This window comes from Amphiprion ocellaris, chromosome 14 (assembly GCF_022539595.1).
Source record: "Amphiprion ocellaris isolate individual 3 ecotype Okinawa chromosome 14, ASM2253959v1, whole genome shotgun sequence".
Classification (NCBI taxonomy): domain Eukaryota; kingdom Metazoa; phylum Chordata; class Actinopteri; family Pomacentridae; genus Amphiprion; species Amphiprion ocellaris.
In genome coordinates, this window is record NC_072779.1 from 448,701 (window position 1) to 469,149 (window position 20,449).

General features: G+C 40.7%; 1 protein-coding gene across 1 annotated transcript; it reads right to left on the reverse strand.

Annotated features, from left to right (window-relative positions):
• Window positions 1–16,571: 16,571 nt before the first annotated feature.
• On the reverse strand, window positions 16,572–19,186 carry pou4f4 (POU class 4 homeobox 4). The gene is made up of 2 exons (XM_023296264.3): window positions 18,822–19,186; window positions 16,572–17,647 (listed from the first exon to the last, which is right to left on the reverse strand). Exons 1-2 carry the CDS (start codon window positions 18,939–18,941, stop codon window positions 16,718–16,720), a joined length of 1,050 nt encoding a protein of 349 aa, XP_023152032.1. The 5' UTR covers window positions 18,942–19,186; the 3' UTR covers window positions 16,572–16,717.
• Window positions 19,187–20,449: the final 1,263 nt, after the last annotated feature.

The following is a 20,449-nucleotide window of genomic DNA, read 5'->3' on the forward strand; positions in this document are numbered from 1 at the left end:
CTGTTGTGCTGATGATGGAAAAATGCTGTGATATTCATAATAAGTCACACAAACTTTATTTTATTTGGTATTTTCATGTGAATTTTCAAGTAAAACTAAACATTTTTTAGAGGATAAAACTTTTTTTTACAGTGAGCACATTTTTACACATAAAATCAACAATATCAACACATTTTTAAAAATGTAAATAAAGAAAATGTTTTACAGCGGCCGGAATTTTAATGTATGTGTAAGGGTTTTTTTTTTTTTACAGTGTACAATGTTTCACCATAAATCTCCACTATTTTACTTCCATTTAAATCACCTAATATATATATTTGGTGTATTTGAAAGAAAACAAGAATCTGTATTGTAAGGCATGAAAAATAACAAGTCATTTTAACTGTTAATTTACAGATTTTTCCTGTTTGAACAAATTTGACTATTTTAAATAATATCAAAAATCGGAACTTGTGTGAGTAGTAATTTGTTCTTTAGCAAAGATGTTTGACTGTTTAAATCTGATAAAAGTGTCATTATTTTGCAGATAACTCACAATTTTTGCAGTTTTTTGAATGCTGCAGTGTTTCTTTAGTTTTTACAGTTTAGATGCAGATTAGTGGTTTTAAATGATGTTAAATTTGATTCTGAATGGACACATGAATGGGGATTCTTAGTTTACCTGTCCTCAGGCTGGCGGGTGTCGTGGGGTCACGTTTTGGAGACTAACTTGGTTTGGTTCAAGAGATAATTGCATTCATGGTTAAGGTGTTAAAATCACCTGGAGTAGTTCAGACGTAGAATCACAACAGAAAGCCCCAGAACTGGTTCCTGAACTTTATGAGACCCTGGAGGTCTGAATTTGTGATTTGGAGACGATTTACTGCAGTTTGTCAGCAGAAACCCTCGTCTACTGCTGGTTTTGTTCATGATATATCTTGCAGAATATTAAAAAACTTGATTTTCACCAAAGAAAGATCCTGAATATGCAGGTTTTGGGTAGAAATGAAGGGAAATGTGCTCTTATTCAACTACAGTGTGTTAGCAGGATGATGAAGGTGTAGAAATAAGACACTTTTAAAGGATTGAGCTCATCTGGTTCTTCCACCTGCCTCTTCTAGATGTGTTCCTCTTTAAATGGTGGATAAAACCATGAAGCAGTGACCTTTCTCTGACCACATGCAGCGGCAGGACAGACTAATCCACTCCTCCAGATGCAGATCTCTCCTTTAATTTCCAGAGTCCAGTGCAGCTTCCCCGCTTTACTGAGTGGAGCTGGCAGAGGCTGGAAACACTGGTTAAGCAAATTGGTATTTAACTGGAAACTCACTGGCCTCCGAGCCCTGCATTATTCATCACCTAGACAAGAAAGTAGCGCTTCATACACCCCTTCAGCAGCAGCAGCAGCAGCAGCAGCAGCAGCAGCAGCAGCAGCTCCAGAGCAGAGGGAAGTGAAGGCGGACAGATACTGTATATAGGGCAGAGAAAGAAAGCAACTCAGTCCACTAGAAGAAGAAGAAGCGAATCCCCCAAACGAAAGCCCCCGACCAGCCGTGCACACACACACACACACACACACACACACACACACACACACACACACACACACACACACACACACCAGCCGTGCACACACACACCAACGCACACACACACCAGCCGTGCACACACACACCAGCCGTGCACGCACACACCAACGCGCACACACACACCAACGCGCACACACACACCAACGCGCACACACACACCAACGCGCACACACACACACACCAATGTGCACACACACTCAGCTCGCCTCCTCACACTCCAATTATTGGTTTCAGTTTGTTTCTGTCAGTTTGGTACATCTGAAAAAGAGGGGACTGCTAAGGAAGATGAGTTTTCTGTTGTAATCAGAGGCGCAACTGCAGCAGCAGCAGCAGCTGCAGCAGCAGCAACTGCAGCAGCAGCAGCAACTGTAGCAGCAGCAGCAACTGTAGCAGCAGCAGCAGCAACTGCAGCAGCAGCAGCAACTGTAGCAGCAGCAGCAACTGTAGCAGCAGCAGCAGCAGCAGCAGCAGCAGCAGCAACTGCAGCAGCAGCAGCAACAGCAGCTGTGTTGGTGTGTGTGTTGTGTGTGTTGTGTGCGTTGGTGTGTGTGATGGTGTGTGTTGTGTGTGTTGGTGTGTGATGTGTGTGTTGGTGTGTGTGTTGTGTGTGTTGGTGTGTGTGTTGTGTGTGTGTTGTGTGTGTTGTGTGTGTTGGTGTGTGTGTTGGTGTGTGTGTTGTGTGTGTGTTGTGTGTGTTGTGTGTGTTGGTGTGTGTGTTGGTGTGTGTTGTGTGCGTTGGTGTGTGTGATGGTGTGTGTTGTGTGTGTTGGTGTGTGATGTGTGTGTTGGTGTGTGTGTTGTGTGTGTTGGTGTGTGTGTTGTGTGTGTTGGTGTGTGTTGTGTGCGTTGGTGTGTGTGTTGTGTGTGTTGGTGTGTGTGATGGTGTGTGTTTTGTGTGTTGGTGTGTGATGTGTGTGTTGGTGTGTGTGTTGTGTGTGTTGGTGTGTGTTGTGTGCGTTGGTGTGTGTGTTGTGTGTTGGTGTGTGTGATGGTGTGTGTTGTGTGTGTTGGTGTGTGTGTTGTGTGTGTTGGTGTGTGTGTTGTGTGTGTTGGTGTGTGTTGTGTGCGTTGGTGTGTGTGTTGTGTGTGTTGGTGTGTGTGTTGGTGTGTGTTGTGTGTGTTGGTGTGTGTTGTGTGTGTTGGTGTGTGTTGTGTGTGTTGGTGTGTGATGTGTGTGTTGGTGTGTGTGTTGTGTGTGTTGGTGTGTGTTGTGTGCGTTGGTGTGTTGTGTGTTGGTGTGTGTGATGGTGTGTGTTGTGTGTGATGGTGTGTGTGTTGTGTGTGTTGGTGTGTGTGTTGGTGTGTGTTGTGTGTGTTGGTGTGTGTTGTGTGTGTTGGTGTGTGTTGTGTGCGTTGGTGTGTGTTGTGTGCGTTGGTGTGTGTGTTGTGTGTGTTGGTGTGTGTGATGGTGTGTGTTGTGTGTGTTGGTGTGTGATGTGTGTGTTGGTGTGTGTGTTGTGTGTGTTGGTGTGTGTTGTGTGCGTTGGTGTGTTGTGTGTTGGTGTGTGTGATGGTGTGTGTTGTGTGCGTTGGTGTGTGTGTTGGTGTGTGTTGGTGTGCGTTGGTGTGTGTTGTGTGTGTTGGTGTGTGTGTTGTGTGTGTTGGTGTGTGTGTTGGTGTGTGTTGTGTGTTGGTGTGTGTGTTGTGTGCGTTGGTGTGTGTTGTGTGCGTTGGTGTGTGTGTTGTGTGTGTTGGTGTGTGTTGTGTGTGTTGGTGTGTGTTGGTGTGTGATGTTTATGCTGAGGCAGAAAACTCACTGAGGTCCAGCAACCCTCTGGAGTCTGAATGGAAGCAGCTTTAAATGTATGTTTCCTGTTCCTGTGTTGCAGTATTTTCTTTACCATCTGAATGATTTGCATTCTGTGTTCTGTACATTTAATCATCCAGACTTTTCCTGCACACCTTCAGCTGTCAATGATGCTGTGAAATGCATGGAGGCCTCATCTAAAATGGGACACATTCTTCAATATTTACACTTTTAGACACGATAGAGGTGATAAAAATCCTTCATGTCATTTATTTATTTGTCTTATTAATTCTAATATAATCCCATGTAGTCCCCTGGCTGCTCTTTGGCAACGCAAAAAACCCGAATTATCTTATTTTACAGCCTCTAAAATGAGGTTAATCTCAAATAAGCTGTATTTTGGGGGGTTATAGTGATTAAATCTGCTGCAACAATGTGGGTTCAAACAGTTTTCGTGCAACTGAAACCAGAACTCTGCTTCTCCGCCGTCAATACATTTAATTTCATTAAAATTGTACCGAAACTAAACGCTAAGGTTTAGCCGGTGTCCGTCCGAGAAACGGGGCTTCATGTTGGAGCAGCTCCGCGTTTCGGGCATCCTGTCAGTTTGAAAATGCATTATTGATGAGACATGATTAGAGGAGCCCATACCAGCGCGTCTCTTTGAACATATTTCTCTGAATTAAGTGGAAGTTCGTATTTATATCTTGTTTCTTCCAGTCGGTTTTTCAGAATAGCGTGTTGGATTGGTTCTGATGGATGGATTATGGAGAGAAAACCTTTTTTTTTTTTTTTTTTTTTAATTAAATTATCCATTTTTTTTTATTTTAAGTGCCACCAAATATAAATTAATTCAGTTTTGTGAGATTTAATTAAAACCAAACAGTCTCTGCTGATGATTCTCGGCCTTCAGGGACTAAAATATGAAACCTGACGCTGTTTTCCTTCGGCCTGTCTGACGTCCCGTTACCGGTTCTGGCGTGACGCGCGGAAATATTCCCGGTTTTGAAGCAGTCTGCCGGTTCCGCAGCCTGCAGGCCTCCGTGATTAACTCTCACTGCTGATTCTGATTTTGTGTATCGATGTGGCGCTGAGAAGCACCGGGCCAGCAGCTGTTGAGGACCGCGCCATAAATAATTCTGGTGCGTAAAAGCGCGAAGGCAGGGGAAATATCTGGCAGTCCAGCTGGAACGGGCGCTGACAGGAATAAATATGTTATTTTATGACCAGAAAAGCACAAACACACAAAAAATAATAACAGTAATATTAAAATCGCCTCTTTATTGCCATTTCTAATGTTTTGATGCTTGTTTTATATTCAAGTACCCAAATTACGCATTTTAATTGACTGAATTCAACTGGAATATTAATTTTTTGAATATGATTCAGCCTAATAATAATGAATTTTATATTGCATATATGATTAAATCCTTCTTAACTCCTCAGGTGTTACATGTGATTTAAAATGTAGAAAATAAGATGCCAACACCTGCAGCGGGCACAAAACACGCACATATTTCAGCCTCACTTCTGCAGTAAGTTCATCCATTTATTTGGGGTTTCTCCATGTGTTTAGTCTGAAAGCGGCCCGTGTCCGAAGCGTGCACGTTTACGCAGTGTGCGTTCTGTTGGAGGCCCAGTTTTTACGCGCATGAAACAGAGATGCAGGTTTGTGAGGAAAAGCAGCTTTTTTTCTTCTTCCTTCAATTTAAACAGAGAAGATGACTCATGTTAACTTTACGCAGCAAATCTAGAGTCTGAATAAACCGAGTCTAAACGAAATGAATATTTAAATGGAGGCCGCGCACTAGATTATTGATAAGAATTGAAATCGCATATTTAAAGTGAAGCTTGACACAAGCGAGACGGCCGGTCTGGGCCATAGTAGGAGTTAAAGTTTAATTTTTATTGAAAAAAAAATCCCGTCTTGTGTGAGCCCGAGCAGGCAGGTTCTCCCCGGACATGAACTGTAATAAAAACCAACAGCAACACACAAGTGGCTTTAATATTATTATTAATATGATTTATTTATTCGATGTGCTAAAGAGAGAAGAGGCCTGTTTTGATTGTTATCGCCTATAAAAAGGCTTTCCCAGGATGTGGGATTCCTGTTGTGTAAATATTGATATCTTTGCTACGATATTGTTACGGTTTTCATAATTCATGCCATTGCATTTTTCATCGCGTCTGGAATTTATTCCGCGGATCCTGCAACAGTTTTGTATTTTCCACATGCACCTATAATAATATTAATAAGACTAAAAGCTGCGTCTTCTGTCCAGCTACGACCTGAGCTGCGGATTATTATTATTTCCATGTATTTTCTTCTCATTAAGGCTCCAACAATGAGCCGTGATGAAGCGGAGGAGCAGCGGAGGGACGTCGTCTCCTCTCCGCGCATTAGGCCTCATAACGCGGCCGTTTGATCACCGCTCTGCCCGCCCCCGGTGCTCATTAGGCCTGATTAGTTATACGATGTTCCTAATTACGGCCACCATGTTTTAATTACCGCCTCATATGCATAATGGCGTCCTCGGCCCTTGACATGACCGCGCATGCGCCCTCATCCACCCATTGAAACCGCTTTCTGGAACGTTTTTTCTTAATTATGAGCTGCTTTCTTGGATTAAAACACCTTTCTTTAGTGCTTTTGAGCAAAAAGCTGCAGCCACACCTCCACTATAGTCTGATGTTTGACCTCCCCCTGGACAGAAAATGCAGATTATTCAGATTTTTGGTGCATTTGTCACATATCCAATTCTGTCACTATTTCTAATAATATGTGGCGTTACAGCAGCATGTTCAAACAGTTCTCACTTTCAGTTGGTTGCTTGTATCTTTAAGTATTGAATTTGCAGAGCTTCTATAAAGTTGAATTGAACCTCAGGGGGTTAAAAAGAGGAAACGTCCCGTTAGCTTCCTGCTAATTCCCAGCAGCACTTCTTCTGATTTTTAGAAAGTTCTGCAGTTTTATTCTGGATTTTTGTTTCAACAAGAAGAGAATAGTTTAAAATATGACCTTTCAGGGAAGCTTCTGGAATTTTTTTTCTGAATTCTGTGCTGTTTTGTTTTGGATTTAAACCCTTTTCTGTGGCTCTTCAGAGCCAGAAGCTGCTCCTGTTCCTCCAGTGGGATATTTGGAAGGAGGAGGTAAACAGAAAGTGCAGGTTTCTGTTATTTATGTTGCTTTTGTAGCATTTATTAAGCAGATCTGCACCTTATATCTAGTTCAATGAGGTGAATTATTGCTCCTGAACATGCCCTTTGTTTATATGTGCACATGTGTATTTGTGTGTGTGTGTGTGTGTGTGTGTGTGTGTGTGTGTGTGTGTGTGTGTGTGTTGCCTCCCAAAAACCTTCTGAAGGCTGAAACCGTGGATTAATCTAAAACATCGGTGATAAATATTGCATCGACAGAATTGAACACTTCCACTGTGTCTGTAGGCCTGCTACTTTTGTGTGTGTGTGTACGAGTGTGTGTGTGTGTGTGACTGCGTAGATGACAGTCAGCATGAACTTAGTTTTTATCTCCACACTGAAACGCTAACAGAGGTCAGTAAATAACAGCAGGACTGAAGTTATAAGAAAACACACAAATTAGAGCTGCACTGCCTCCTTCACAACAAACACACACACACATTCACACACATGCATTCCCTTCTTTTTAATCCCCAACACACACACACACACACACACACACACACACACACACACACACACACACACACACACACACACACACACACACACTCTCTCTCTCTCTCTCCACCCTCCCCTCAGTCTGGTCCCATTCCAGCCATGCTGTCAGAATGCAGCTCTGCAGCAGGGTGTATGTGTGTGTTGTTGGTGGGGGTTATGTTTGCATTAGTGTGTGTGTGTGTGTGTGTGTGTGTGTGTGTGTGTGTGTGTGTGTGTGTGTGTGTGTGTGTGTGTGTGTGTGTGTGTGTGTGTGTGTGTGTGTGTGTGTGTGTTGTAGAGAAAGCCATAGTAATGTAACAGAGGGCTGATTCTCCAAGGCCCTGGCGCTGCACTCAAGACTCTGAGCTTCATTAAATTTTCATCTCCTCCGCTCGGCCAAGGTCTATTTATGAAAATGCGCTTCCTCGCTTCATGGAAAACACAAGCCGGAGAGGAGCGCTGGAGTAATCTGACAGAGAAGCCAAATTAACAGCATCCACTGCTCATCCACACAGATCCAGGGATCACAGACCCAGCAGACGACTTTCCAGCTGACTTGATGTTAGTTTCTCAGTGCTGCAGGAGGCCGCTGGGCTGCAGGATGGAGCTCCCTGTTTAGAGCTCATTGTTTAGAGCTCCCTGTTCAGAGCTATGTGTTTAGAGCTCCGTGTTCAGAGCTCCGTGTTCAGAGCTCCGTGTTCAGAGCTCCCTGTTCAGAGCTCCCTGTTCAGAGCTCCGTGTTCAGAGCTCCCTGTTCAGAGCTCCCTGTTCAGAGCTCCGTGTTCAGAGCTCCCTGTTCAGAGCTCCCTGTTCAGAGCTCCGTGTTCAGAGCTCCCTGTTCAGAGCTCCCTGTTCAGAGCTCCGTTTTTCAGAGCTCCCTGTTCAGAGCTCCCTGTTCAGAGCTCCCTGTTTAGAGCTCCGTGTTCAGAGCTCCATGTTCAGAGCTCCCTGTTTAGAGCTTCCTGTTCAGAGCTCCGTGTTCAGAGCTCCGTGTTCAGAGCTCCGTGTTCAGAGCTCCCTGTTTAGAGCTCCGTGTTCAGAGCTCCGTGTTCAGAGCTCCCTGTTCAAAGCTCCCTGTTCAGAGCTCCGTGTTCAGAGCTCCGTGTTTAGAGCTCCCTGTTCCGAGCTCCCTGTTTAGAGCTCCGTATTCAGAGCTCCGTGTTCAGAGCTCCATGTTCAGAGCTCCGTGTGTAGAGCTCATTGTTTAGAGCTCCGTGTTCAGAGCTCCGTGTTCAGAGCTCCGTGTTTAGAGCTGCCTGTTTAGAGCTCCCTGTTCAGAGCTCCGTGTTCAGAGCTCCGTGTTCAGAGCTCCGTTTTTCGGAGCTCCTTGTTTAGAGCTTCCTGTTCAGAGCTCCGTTTTTCAGAGCTCCTTGTTTAGAGCTTCCTGTTCAGAGCTCCGTTTTTCAGAGCTCCTTGTTTAGAGCTTCCTGTTCAGAGCTCCGTTTTTCAGAGCTCCTTGTTTAGAGCTTCCTGTTCAGAGCTCCGTTTTTCAGAGCTCCCTCTTCAGAGCTCCCTGTTTAGAGCTCCGTGTTCAGAGCCCATGGAGCTGATTCCTGAACCAGTACCTGGAAGGTTTTCTCTAAAAATGCACCCAGAGACGAAGCAGAATCAGACTATTTGTCCAGATGAAGTTTTGCTGCCTGCTGGGGAGCAAATTCAAGAAGAAGAGCAGAGAGTGAATGTTTCAATCAGAGAGCTGGAATCAAACCTGGAGCTGCTGCTGGGTTTATTGACTGGAGGAGGTCGGGGTAGATGCATGGGAACATGCAGCACAGGATCAACACATCTGGAATTAACATCAACATCTGCCAGCTGTAGGAAACTGACCAATATTCCGACTCTGGTTTTAGTCATTTCATTTCCCCAACGTTAAAATAACGGCTTTCAGTTCCATAATCTCACTTTTTCAGTCACATTATGGAGAAAATAAGATGAAATATTCTGACGAATATTTTAAAGAGAATAAATGTCATCCTGACTGTGCTCCTTTTCCTACAGAATGGATTGAGACAAACAAATTAATATATTCTAAAAAAAACCCAGTTTTTAACTGTAAATTTTTCAAATATTTATTGTTACTTTACAGACTTTTACTGTTTTGTTAAATAAATGAAAATGACTGTTAAATTCACAAATTAGTATTTATTTACATGTTGATCATAAAAAAGAGGCCAAAACTGAATATATTGTCCACATTAAAATCTGCATTTTTTTTTACAAATGTTGCTTTTTTTTTCTTTTTACAATTTTTTAAAATATAAAATTACTTTATAATGTTTTTTTTACCTGTATTTAAATGAGTAAAAAATCTCAAAAATTTTTACAGATATTTGTCATTATTTGAAATAAAAATTCTGTATACTAAGGACTGTAAAAAGGTAATTAATTACTTTAATTGTTATTTTGTAGACTTTTCTTTTTTGTTAAAATTTTTGAAAATAACTTTTAAAGTCACAAATTAATAATATTCACATGTTGATCATAAAAAAAGAAGCCACAACTGAACATATTATCCTCATTTAAAATCAGTATTTTTACTAATGTTCATTTGTTTTTCACGGTGTTGTTTTTTATTTTAATTCATTTTTTTTGTATTTAAATCAGTAAAAAAAAATATCTGTAAAAGTTTTACAGATATTTGTCATTATTTGAAATAAAGATTTTGTATATTCAGGACTGGGAGAAGATCATTAATTACTTTAATTGTTTTTTTTTTTTTTACAGATTTCTTTTTCTTAAATTACAGATAATAACAACAAATAACATCATAGAGTTTTAAAGTGTCCATTTCCATGTGCAAAAAAAGAAAACAAATAAGCAAACAAAAACAGTAAATAATGTCTCCATCAAAGTTTGTATTTTTACAAATAAAATGTTTTTCTACAACTTGTAAAATGGCATTTGCTAAAGTATTTAAACTTGTAAAAAATATCAGATTTTTTAAAAGAGCTTTTGACATTATTTGAAAGTTGATTATGTTTATTAAATACTGAAAATGGTAAAAAAAAATTATTTTACATATTTTTCCTGATTTGTTAAAACTCAGATGATGGAATATTAAAGTATTAATTTGCATATGCAAAAAAAAAAAAGCAAAGCAAAACAGCAAAACTGTAAATAATATTTTCATAAAAAGTCTTTATTTTTAAAAACAGGATTTCTTTTCATGTTTGACAAAAGTTAAATTGTTATTTTATACATATTTGCCATTATTTCAAAGATAAATTGTGCTTATTACATATTGTAAAATGGTAAATAATATATTTAACTGTCATTTTACAGATAAAATTACAGATAATATCTAATAAACCACACAGAGGAATTACTTTATATTTTACTGTAAGTGTCCAAATCCAAAAATCTGTATTTTTTTTACTGTGAAAAATGAATGAAATGCTATAAATTAAAGTTTTGTTTCACATTTGAGCTGTTTATAATATTATGGGGTGTCACAGCAGCATAAATATTCAGATAGTTTCCATATCAGTCGCTTGATGGACCTTAAAGGAGAATTTTTTTTCTGAGATTTGAGGCAGCAGTGAAATAAAAAAGGTGACTAAACCGCAGACAGCTAAAAAGATCAACGTTGCACAGTTTTCTTTAACCCTCCTGCTGTCTTCATTTATAGGCACCAAAAAATATTGTTTCCTTGTCTGAAAAAAAAGCCAAAAATTCAGCTAAAAAATTCCCCAAATTTATAAAAATTTGCAAAATCTTCAGGAAGAAAATTCCAAAAATTCCTTAAAAGTTCCCCTTAAAAGTTTTTTTGTTTTAAATCCCCAAATTTGGCATGAAATAAAAAATTAAAAAATTAAAATAATATATAATAAAAATAAAAATCTTCCCAAAAAATCCTAAAAATATCTAAAGTGATTCCACATATATCAATAAAACTTCTAATACTTTCTTTAAGAACATTCACATAAAAATCAACCAAAATCCAGTGAAATTCGCTGGATTTTGGTTGATTTCTTTGTAAATGTTCTTAAGAAATATTTTCAATATTTCTTTTTTTCTACCAAAAAATGTTCAAAGATTTCCCAAAAATGTAGAAAATGTGGACATCAGAAGTTTCACAGAAATTTTTTTCTCCACATTTTCAAACTTTGAAACGGGTCAGTTTTGACCCACAGGACGACACGAGGGTTAAATAATACAAAACTATCTGTAAAATAATTCTATTTCTATAATTTTCATTATTAAATAATAATAAAATTTTTCCAGTTAATATAAAGTCATAACTTGACTTTTTGCAGTTAAAGAAGCCTCAAACTGAACATGTGTTGGATAAATGATGACACTTAGATAACTCTGATCCCTTTCTAACAAACATTGATTCTTAACTGAGGTGTTTTCCACACAGAAGGAGGTTTAGGGTCAGTTTGACGTCTGCTTCGCTTCTTTACCTTCAATCATTTCCTCTATTTAACCATCAGAACCAGAAAGCGTGTTCTGTGTTGGTGTGAACATCACTCTGCTCCTGTTTGGATGCGACTCAGGAGGAGAATGAGGCCTCCCTCCTGTTTCTTAATTATTTAAATCAAACAATTAACTGTGTCTATCTGGGGAGAAGCTCTTTTATCCGCTCATCCAAAACAACAACAGCAGCAGCAGCAGCAGCAGCATCAGCATCAGGATCAGGGTGGAGTCTGCAGCAGGACGACCACATGGAAAACACCGAGCAGAGCAGCAGAACACACACTCACTCCTCTGTACTGCTTCAATTATTCACACAGCTATTTCACAGAGTCCAGGTGCAGAGCAGCTCCTAAAAAGCACTTGAGATTCCCTCTAAATCACAGCAATGTATGCTTTTCTGCTGCAAAACTGTCGAGTTTAATCAAATAGAACTCACTACTGCAGCAAAAATGTTAAATAAACCTTCATGTGTTCTATTGAATGCAAAAACTAGCACTGATTTCTCGTGAAAAACCAGCAAAAATGAGTCCCACTGTGAAGATATGCTGTAAAATAATATTTCAGTGATGCCAAAAACAACTAAAACCTGAACTAAACATCAAACATCTTCACTGGAAGCTTTATTTTCTGTTTTCATTCTGCATATAATTTGCATTCCGTCACTTTGTTTCAGGAAAACTTGATCCACTGTTCACATTGATTACACGGGCAATTATATATAATTTATAGGCCTCAACTGGAGCTGCAGCATTAAACTTTGATGAAGCCATGTACTACATTCTTTGTTATAGACCAACATGCCAGCCGCTGTCTGGTCGGCACAAAACAGCCCGAAATATTGACAAACGCACAATACAGAGGGTGATTTATTATTTTATTTCTCTGTCCCTCATCTCAGCTTCAAACCTGATGCATCAATAATGTGGTGAAACCTCAGATAGGATTCAAATTATAGAGATAAAATCACAGAAAAGATGTCTTTTAATTTGTTTGTTGACTGAAAGAAAAAAAGGACAAAATTGTAAATGATGTCCACTTAAGAAATCATCCAAAACTGAGCTGAAAATCACATTATCCCTGAATCTATTTGTTTTAGATTAAATATTAAGTAAAGTCAAACATAAAAACACATACTGGTGCAGAATAAATGAACTATAATGTTACACTTCCTTATTTTTTTTTGGAATTGTTTTCCCCATTTGACTGAATGTAGGTTCATTTGCTGTAATAATAACTCTACTTCTTTGCTAAAAAATAACATGCAGCAGTAAAATGTGACTAATGCTCAGTTTCTCCTCATAAATGTCTTGGAAAGTCTAAAAATATCTGTATTAAATGTGATTTTTTTTCATTAAAGCAAAAAGGAATCTGTGTTTCTGTGCAGATTTATTCTCTGTGCCTTTAAAAAGCCCTAAAACCATCAGGAGGAGACCAGAAACTCCTCATTAAAACCTCCAGAAATGATGAAATTCTTGCGTAACCTCCTGAATCTAGAAGCCACTTGTCATCTCTCCAAAGTCCGGCATTAGAAGCTGGTTTTCCTCCCTGCTGCTGCTCTAAAGGCCGGTAGTTTGAGGATGTTTGTGCTGCTCTGAGGGGATTCAGGCTGAGAAAAAGCAGCTTTTAACAAACACGCTCCAAAATCAATAGTATCATAACAGCAGATATTTATTATTCATTAATAACTGAACCACCTGCTGAGCCCAGGACACAAAATTACCTCAGTAAGATCTCCGTCTTTATTCTGGTCTTACATTTTATTGTGTTTTTCCATAATTAAAGACCACGGAAGTGTAGAAAATGAGGCTGTGCAGATTCCACGCACAGAAATATGCATTTTTTAAATTGTTATTTTGATAAAATAAAGTAATATTTATGACCAATATACACAATATTTTCGGCCTATTAATGATTTACTCTGTTTTATTCAGTTTAACTCCAACTGTATCTGTGTTTGAACACTTCAGTTTTCTTTTTTAATCCATCATGTAGAGCAATATTGTCTAATTTATTCTCATTTCCACTGCTGTTATTTTTTTAACTGTCTGAAGAATTAAGCCTCAGCCAGAAAAATAAAAGGAGTTTTTGTTACGTTCAAAAAATTCACATTTCCCCCCCAATAACACGTGACATTTCAATGGAAACTTCTGCTGTTTGTCGTTGGTTTCCTGATCTTGTAATCGTAGGTGAGCTGAAGTTTGGATTTGCAGGTTTATCTGGCGACAGAAAGGTTCATTAAACTGATAAATGAAAGATAAATTATCTAATTTCTTAATATAATAAAAATATAATCATTAATATACTGCAAAGTGGCAATTTTGTCTTGAATAATTTACTTTTAGAGGCTAAAAAAAATCCCTAAAATGTCTGTTTAATAGGTTTAGAAAATCAAAATACATACAAAAAGAAATACTGTCAGTCTCAAAAAAGCTGCAGATTTACTCTCCTGCAGACAAAATAAAGAGAAAAGGGTTTCATAGAAGGATCTGCTGAAGGCCATTCTCTGAGGAACAGTTATTTCTTTAATTGTAGGAATTTAGCAACACATACTGCTGTTTTAGAATTTGATTCCAGTAGTTTTGGACTCATTTTGTTCATTTTTGATTATCAAAATCATCCATAAATGTAGGTTTTAACATTTACACTCCTGAATTTTATTCATTAAATAACATTTAGAACTTAATTTTCACGAATTAAATTTAGAAAATGAAATGAAATTAATAAAGTGGTGCATTAGGAGAGACATAACCTTCCAAACTGCAGCATCTTGGTTCTTTTTTTTCCTGCTTCTATTCAGTCTTAGTGTTAAACCTTTGGACCAGTTTGTGCCACATTTAGTCTTCTGAGTTAAAAAATTTCTGAATGAACACATTTGTGTTTTTTTCTATTCGTGAAGGAGTTATTCTTCTTTATTTGTCAGGTTTTCTATGAGTAAGCAGCAGTGGCTCTTCAGTGGCTCCAACCTCTGAGCTTTCAGGCTGTTTTCTGTCTCGGGCTGAAACGTTTTTGGCTCCAGACTCCACTTCTTCCCCGCGCATTCCTTGGTGTGATAGAGCCGTGTTAGTCTTCATACCCGGCACAGTTGATCAATATTAGAGTCACTCAAGTATCAAATCCTATTCATCACCGCTGGGAAAGCAGCTTTTAGACGGACCTCCTTCACCTCCAGGCTTCTCCTGTTTCACAGCAGCAGCTGCGCTCCTCCGCGCGTAAAAACGCACCGAGTGTATCCAAGAGACGCAGACAGACTGCTGCTCCACGGCTCACATTGCACTGCTGCAATACGTCTAAAAATAAAAAGATGAATGAATAACACCTTTATCAGCAAACATAAGCCTGGTCTGCGGTTTGCTGCTCAGATATTTACCCCGAAGCGCGATTTGAACACCAAAACCTGCCTTCAAGTGGAGCAAAGTTGGGTTAAAATCGAAAAACAACATAAAACCTGCTGTTAGATACCAAAGAAAGGCTTTGAGAGGATCAAGTAAAACGTGCACGGTTTTATTTCAGCTTCTGTCGCTTACACAGACACATTAAAGCACACTTTCACAAATGAAATATGACCTTTTTTCTTGACCGAAAATAAATTAAGTTCAAATAAATACGGGCAAATGTAAAGAAATAATAACAACGATAACAAAAAAATAACTGTTGAAAAAAATAAGTACAAATAAGGCCGACTCTTTCCCTTCATCAGAATATCTACAAAGTGCTCCACAGAGGTGTCAGTGAGGAGAATAATAATAATAATAATAATAATAATAACAATAATCCACGAGGACACAAAGAGGGGAGATCAACAACTCATGAAGAACAACAATAATGACCATAATTTGATTGTCGAAGCGTCATTGCAGTGAACATACAACAGGTTTACACATCAGTGAGTCTTCTAGGCCTAATTCACCATGAACCCAGTGGCAGAGGAACGAAAAAAAACAAGAAAAAACACATTTTTAAACCAGAAAACAACCAAAATAAAACGCATCCTACTTTTTTTATTCTTCTTATTTTAACGTGAGCGTGTTTTTAAATCACCATGAAACGTGCCAACACTTTGCGTAATGAGGTAGACACACAGCTATACCGTGTGAATGTGTGTATTCGTGCGTCGTGTGTGTGTTAGTGTGTGTTTATTCTTATTGCAATGCATTCACTTTAGGAAGGGTGGCTGGGGAGGGGGGGAAGTTTTATTTTTCGCCTTTTTTGGAGCCATAAACGCACAGAAACACTTTCTCCCTCCGTTTCTCCCTTACGGTAAACCATGCAGTAGATTACAGGAGTTATTGTGCCTCGTTTATTCATTAAATCGCCACAGACCGACGTTTTTAAAAAAATATGTTTTAGGTCTGATTTGTCCCCAAAAACTGTCGAATTCCTTAAAGAAACAAACACCCGGGAGAAAAGGAAAAATTCAATACATTTCAATGAGCTCTGTCCACACACGGAGGTGCAATATATTCACAAATATGTACACTGATAAATATAAAAAAAAGCTATTCCGGCTAAGGAGGATAATAATAATAATTATTCCTCGATTCCCGTCATTATTATTCTTATTTTTGTACAATAATTGCCATATGAATGAACGAGACGGAGCGTTGTTTCCTCCTTTCTCTTTTTCTGCCACTTCCTCCCTTCTGGGGAGAATATTGGAGAGTTTTTGGACAGGGTGGTGTCAGTCTTTGTCCTCCCAGTCCCTGCATGTGTGCTCCGTCTCCACTGTCAGAATTTAGAAATAAAAAAGGTACACCGTTGTATCCAGATGCTTTTGTAGCTGCTGTAAAAAAAAAAAAAACGAGTCAAAAAATAAGAACCAGGTACCAGTGAGGTTAAAAAAAAACTCCACGGATTGTTTGCATTTGCTTTGAGAAGAGCAGAATGATGCTCCCTGTTGGATTCTTTCTGTTCCACAGCTGGAGTTCGTGCGTAAAAACGCGCCCGTGAAAAGCTGCTGCACTGGACGGGATCTGAAACACTCCAGTCAGAAAATGAGATTTTCTTCAATAAATTACATTTTCAGGAATTCTTGAAAGCAAAAAAACAAACAAACAAACAAAAAAAAACCACCTAATGAGAATTTGATCTGGAGAACGAAGGCAGTAATCGTGTCCTAATGTGAGATTTGACGGCAGAATTTCGGATTTGTTGGTTCATTTTTTTTTCTAAGTGCGCATCTCTGGAGCCCTGCGTGGCCCCTGGAGCCGAAGGCACAGCGGTGTACCTTGTTTTTTTTTAGTTTTTCTGACAGTGTGCAGCAGCAGCTCGTCTCTGATTTGTCTTTTTGAAAACGTCCGCTGCTCTCTTAATGCGTCGCAGAAAACTTCATTCGTTTCTGCTTTTGCCTCTGATTGCAGAACCAAACCCGGACCACGTTCTTTTTCAGGTCCAGCTTCTCGGCGATCGCGGCGATCTTCTCCGACGAGGGCCTCGGCTGCACGGCGAAATAGGCCTCCAGAGAGCGCTTCTCCGGGGCAGCGATAGACGTGCGTTTCCTCTTTTTGTCGCCGCCGTTGAAAATCTCCGGCTTGGACATCTTCTCCCGCTGAGCGCGCTCCGCCTCCTCCAGCCAGGCCTCCAGGATGGGCTTCAGCGCCACCATGTTGTTGTGCGACAGCGTCAGGGACTCGAACCTGCAGATGGTGCTCTGACTCAGACAGCCCACCCCGGGGATCTTGAGGTTGGCCAGGGCCGCCCCCACGTCCGCCTGGGTCACCCCGAGTTTGATCCGCCTCTGTTTGAACCTCTCTGCGAACGACTCCAGCTCCCTGGGATCCGGCTCCGCGTCCCCGCCGGCGGCCCCCAGGGTGCTGTGGGAGCCCAGGCCGTGCGGGTGCATGTTCATGGACTGCGGGTGGTGGTGGTGCTGCATGTGGTTGATGGCCGACATGTGGGCGGCGTGGGCGGTGTGCGAGGCCGTGGAGCAGACGTCCGAGCCGGTCATGCCTCCCAGGGAGATCCCCGGCGTGAGGTGGTCCAGCAGGTCGCCCTCCAGGCCCTGCGCCGGCTGGTGGTGCGCCGGGTGGTGGTGGTGGGAGGTGAGCACGGACGGGTGGTGCAGGTGCGCCGAGGAGGAGGTGGGGGTGCAGGTCATGCTGGTCATCGTGGTCATGGTGTGGTAGGTGGCGTCCGGCTTGAACGGGTGACTCTTCTGGGCCACGATGTCCACGGCGGCCAGAGCCTCGGCTCTCTGCAGCAGCGTCTCATCGAAGCCGGCGAAGATGTTGCCCTGGAGCTGCGGGCGGAGCAGAGGGAGGCCGGTTAGAGGCAGAAACCTCATAAACAAACCGAACAATCAGTTTAATTGCTGTAGTTCGCCTTCATGTAGCGTAGTTGGTCTTTTATGCACGAATCACCGTCAAGGAAATTCATGCAAATACTATTATAATAATGAAAAAATGTGAATAATAGCAGAAAACAGTTAATTTTAGTTTTTGTTTATTTTATTTAATCCTAAATAAATCTTTAAAAATGGGGAAACTAATTTCTGGGGAAAACTCTGCTCTTTATTTTATTATTTGTACGGTTTCCTCACATGGACTTTGAGATTTCAGCTAAATCATTTCACCTGGAATATGAAGCAGAGAAATAAAGCTGGAAATGTTCGTGAACGTGGTTTCAAGCGCAGGTGGATTTTACACATTTAGAAATTTTACGCGCAAAACTGAAATAAAGTTGAACTTAAAATCTTCCAGTTGTCCAACAAAACGACCCAAACCTGCCTGGACATTTACTGGATCCGCCTCCAAAGTGTGTCAGCGTGGAAGGATATTCATTTAAAATTAATATTTACGATCTCCTGAATAATTTCTGCGGACAATGAACTGAGACGGGTGTGAGTTTGAATATGAATGGGACAATATGAGCGAACACGCGCTGGGAGAGTCCTGCTGCCTGTTTTTTCTGCCTCTTCGCTCCTTCATCTTTTATCTCGGTTCACTTTCAGCTGAATCACTCACACTTGTCTGAATGCGGGATGTTTGGCTTCTCAGAGGCGCACTTGTGCGTCTTTGTGCAGCGAATTGGTGCTCCAACTACCGCCCGGTTCGGTTTCTGAACGGTTTATTCTGTATTTCATTCACTCCTGTGTTTAAATGCAGCACTTTAACGTAATTCTATTTTCACTGCAGATAAAAAAAAAAATCTGATTTCTTACTTTTGTAGCTAAAATATCATGCTGTGATTTTAAAAGAAGTTTAGGAAACTGTTATTTTTCTGTGTGGAATTCAGAGCCCCGTGCGCGTCTTTACGCACTGGTTCAACCCAAACATCTAACACTTCACAAACTTTCACATTCACTAATCTTTCCGAGACATTTTACATGTTTCCACTTTTGGAGCAGCTGCTGGTGGCTGACAGGAGCCGTGGAGTGGGCCGTGGAGTGGCTCTGCAGTGGGCTGTGGACTCACCGACGGCGTGGGCAGACAGGCTCTGCGGATGGCCTCGGAGCTGGAGTGCAGCGGGGTGTACTTGGGTTCGTGGAGGATGGGGTGCATGCTGAAAGGCTGCTTGCTGTTCATCGACATCATGATTGCGGAGGTGAGGGAGGGTCGCTGTCCGTCGTCCTCGTTCGGCTCCGTTTTGGTGGTTTTCTGAGAAGAAAGAACCAAACAAAAACCCTGCCGAGACGGTGACAGTTTGGGGATGAAAAAAAAGTCTTTCCTGGAGGCAGGTGCAGTCAGACCTCAGTTAGGAAGAAATAACCTCAGACACCATCAGAGGTAACTCCTAACGGGACTCCTGCTGCGGATCTTCTGCCTCCTGCTCGGCGTGTTCAGATGTTCTATAATAAAGATCTTCTCCTCCTGCTGCTCCTATATTGGAGCGCTGCCCCGGAGGCTCCTCCTGATTGGTGGATCCTGACGCCTTCCCGCTGCACGTCTCCACCAATCAGAGAGAAGAACAGCGGTGTAGCCACGCCCCTGTAGATGGAAAAGACGCGTTGAGGTTGCACTGCTAAAAAACAGAGGTTGAAATAATGTGTGGAATAAACCCTAAAACCCAAACACATGATTTTATGTTTATTAATGAGCTTTACTGATGACATGAGATCAAATTTATTGATTACTCAACTGAGAAATGTACAGCTTCACACAAAACAGGTGTGAAAAAGGATAAAAAATAAAGATAGAATACGTGCAAATGTACAGGAATAAGTAAAGACTCAGATTTTAATCATCAAAATGCTGCTTAAAGATTATTTATTCCCGTTTCCAAGTCAATTATCCTCCTAAATTCTGAAAATTTGAGCGTTTCCTGGCCTGCAGCAGATGATCTGTTCTGTTCTTCTCTTCAGATATGAAGACACGTTTTCCAACAGAGCTGGAGAGACCACTTTATTTTCCTCTTTAAAAATCACCATTTTCTCTGTTTTTGCTGCTTTTTCGAGCGTAAACTCGAACAAAAATGAACCTCTGTGGGATGGACGGACTGGTAGTCGATCGATCAGTGATTGGGTAATGATCTGGGATCGATTGATCAGCTGGTACAGGGAGATGATTATTAATTGATGGCGGGACTTGCAGGAATTTCCTCCTTCACTTTCTGCAGCAATTAATAGGCTCCATTAATTAATCATGCTTCATTTACTTTGTGGCTGCAGCAGCGCGCACGGACCCCCGCTACACGCGCGCGCACACACACACACACACACACACACACACACACACACACACACACACACACACACACACACACCTTCTTCTTCTCCCAATTAAAGGATAAACAGGCCTGAACGGGAGCTAAAGAGCGCGAGCAGCGATGATGAAATATTTACATATGGAGCGCGAGGTCAGCGGGCCATGGCCTGTCAATCAAACCGGGTGGGTGGGCGGGATTTCCGGCGGAACGAAAAAGACGGAATAAATGATCGTGATAACAACCCGGAGGAGTGGGCGGGGTCAAAGGGCCTTATTATTATTATTATTATTATTATTATTATTATTATTATTATTATTATTATTATTATTATTATTATTATTATTATTATTATTAATAATAATAATAATAATAATAATGTTGTTGTCATTATTATTCA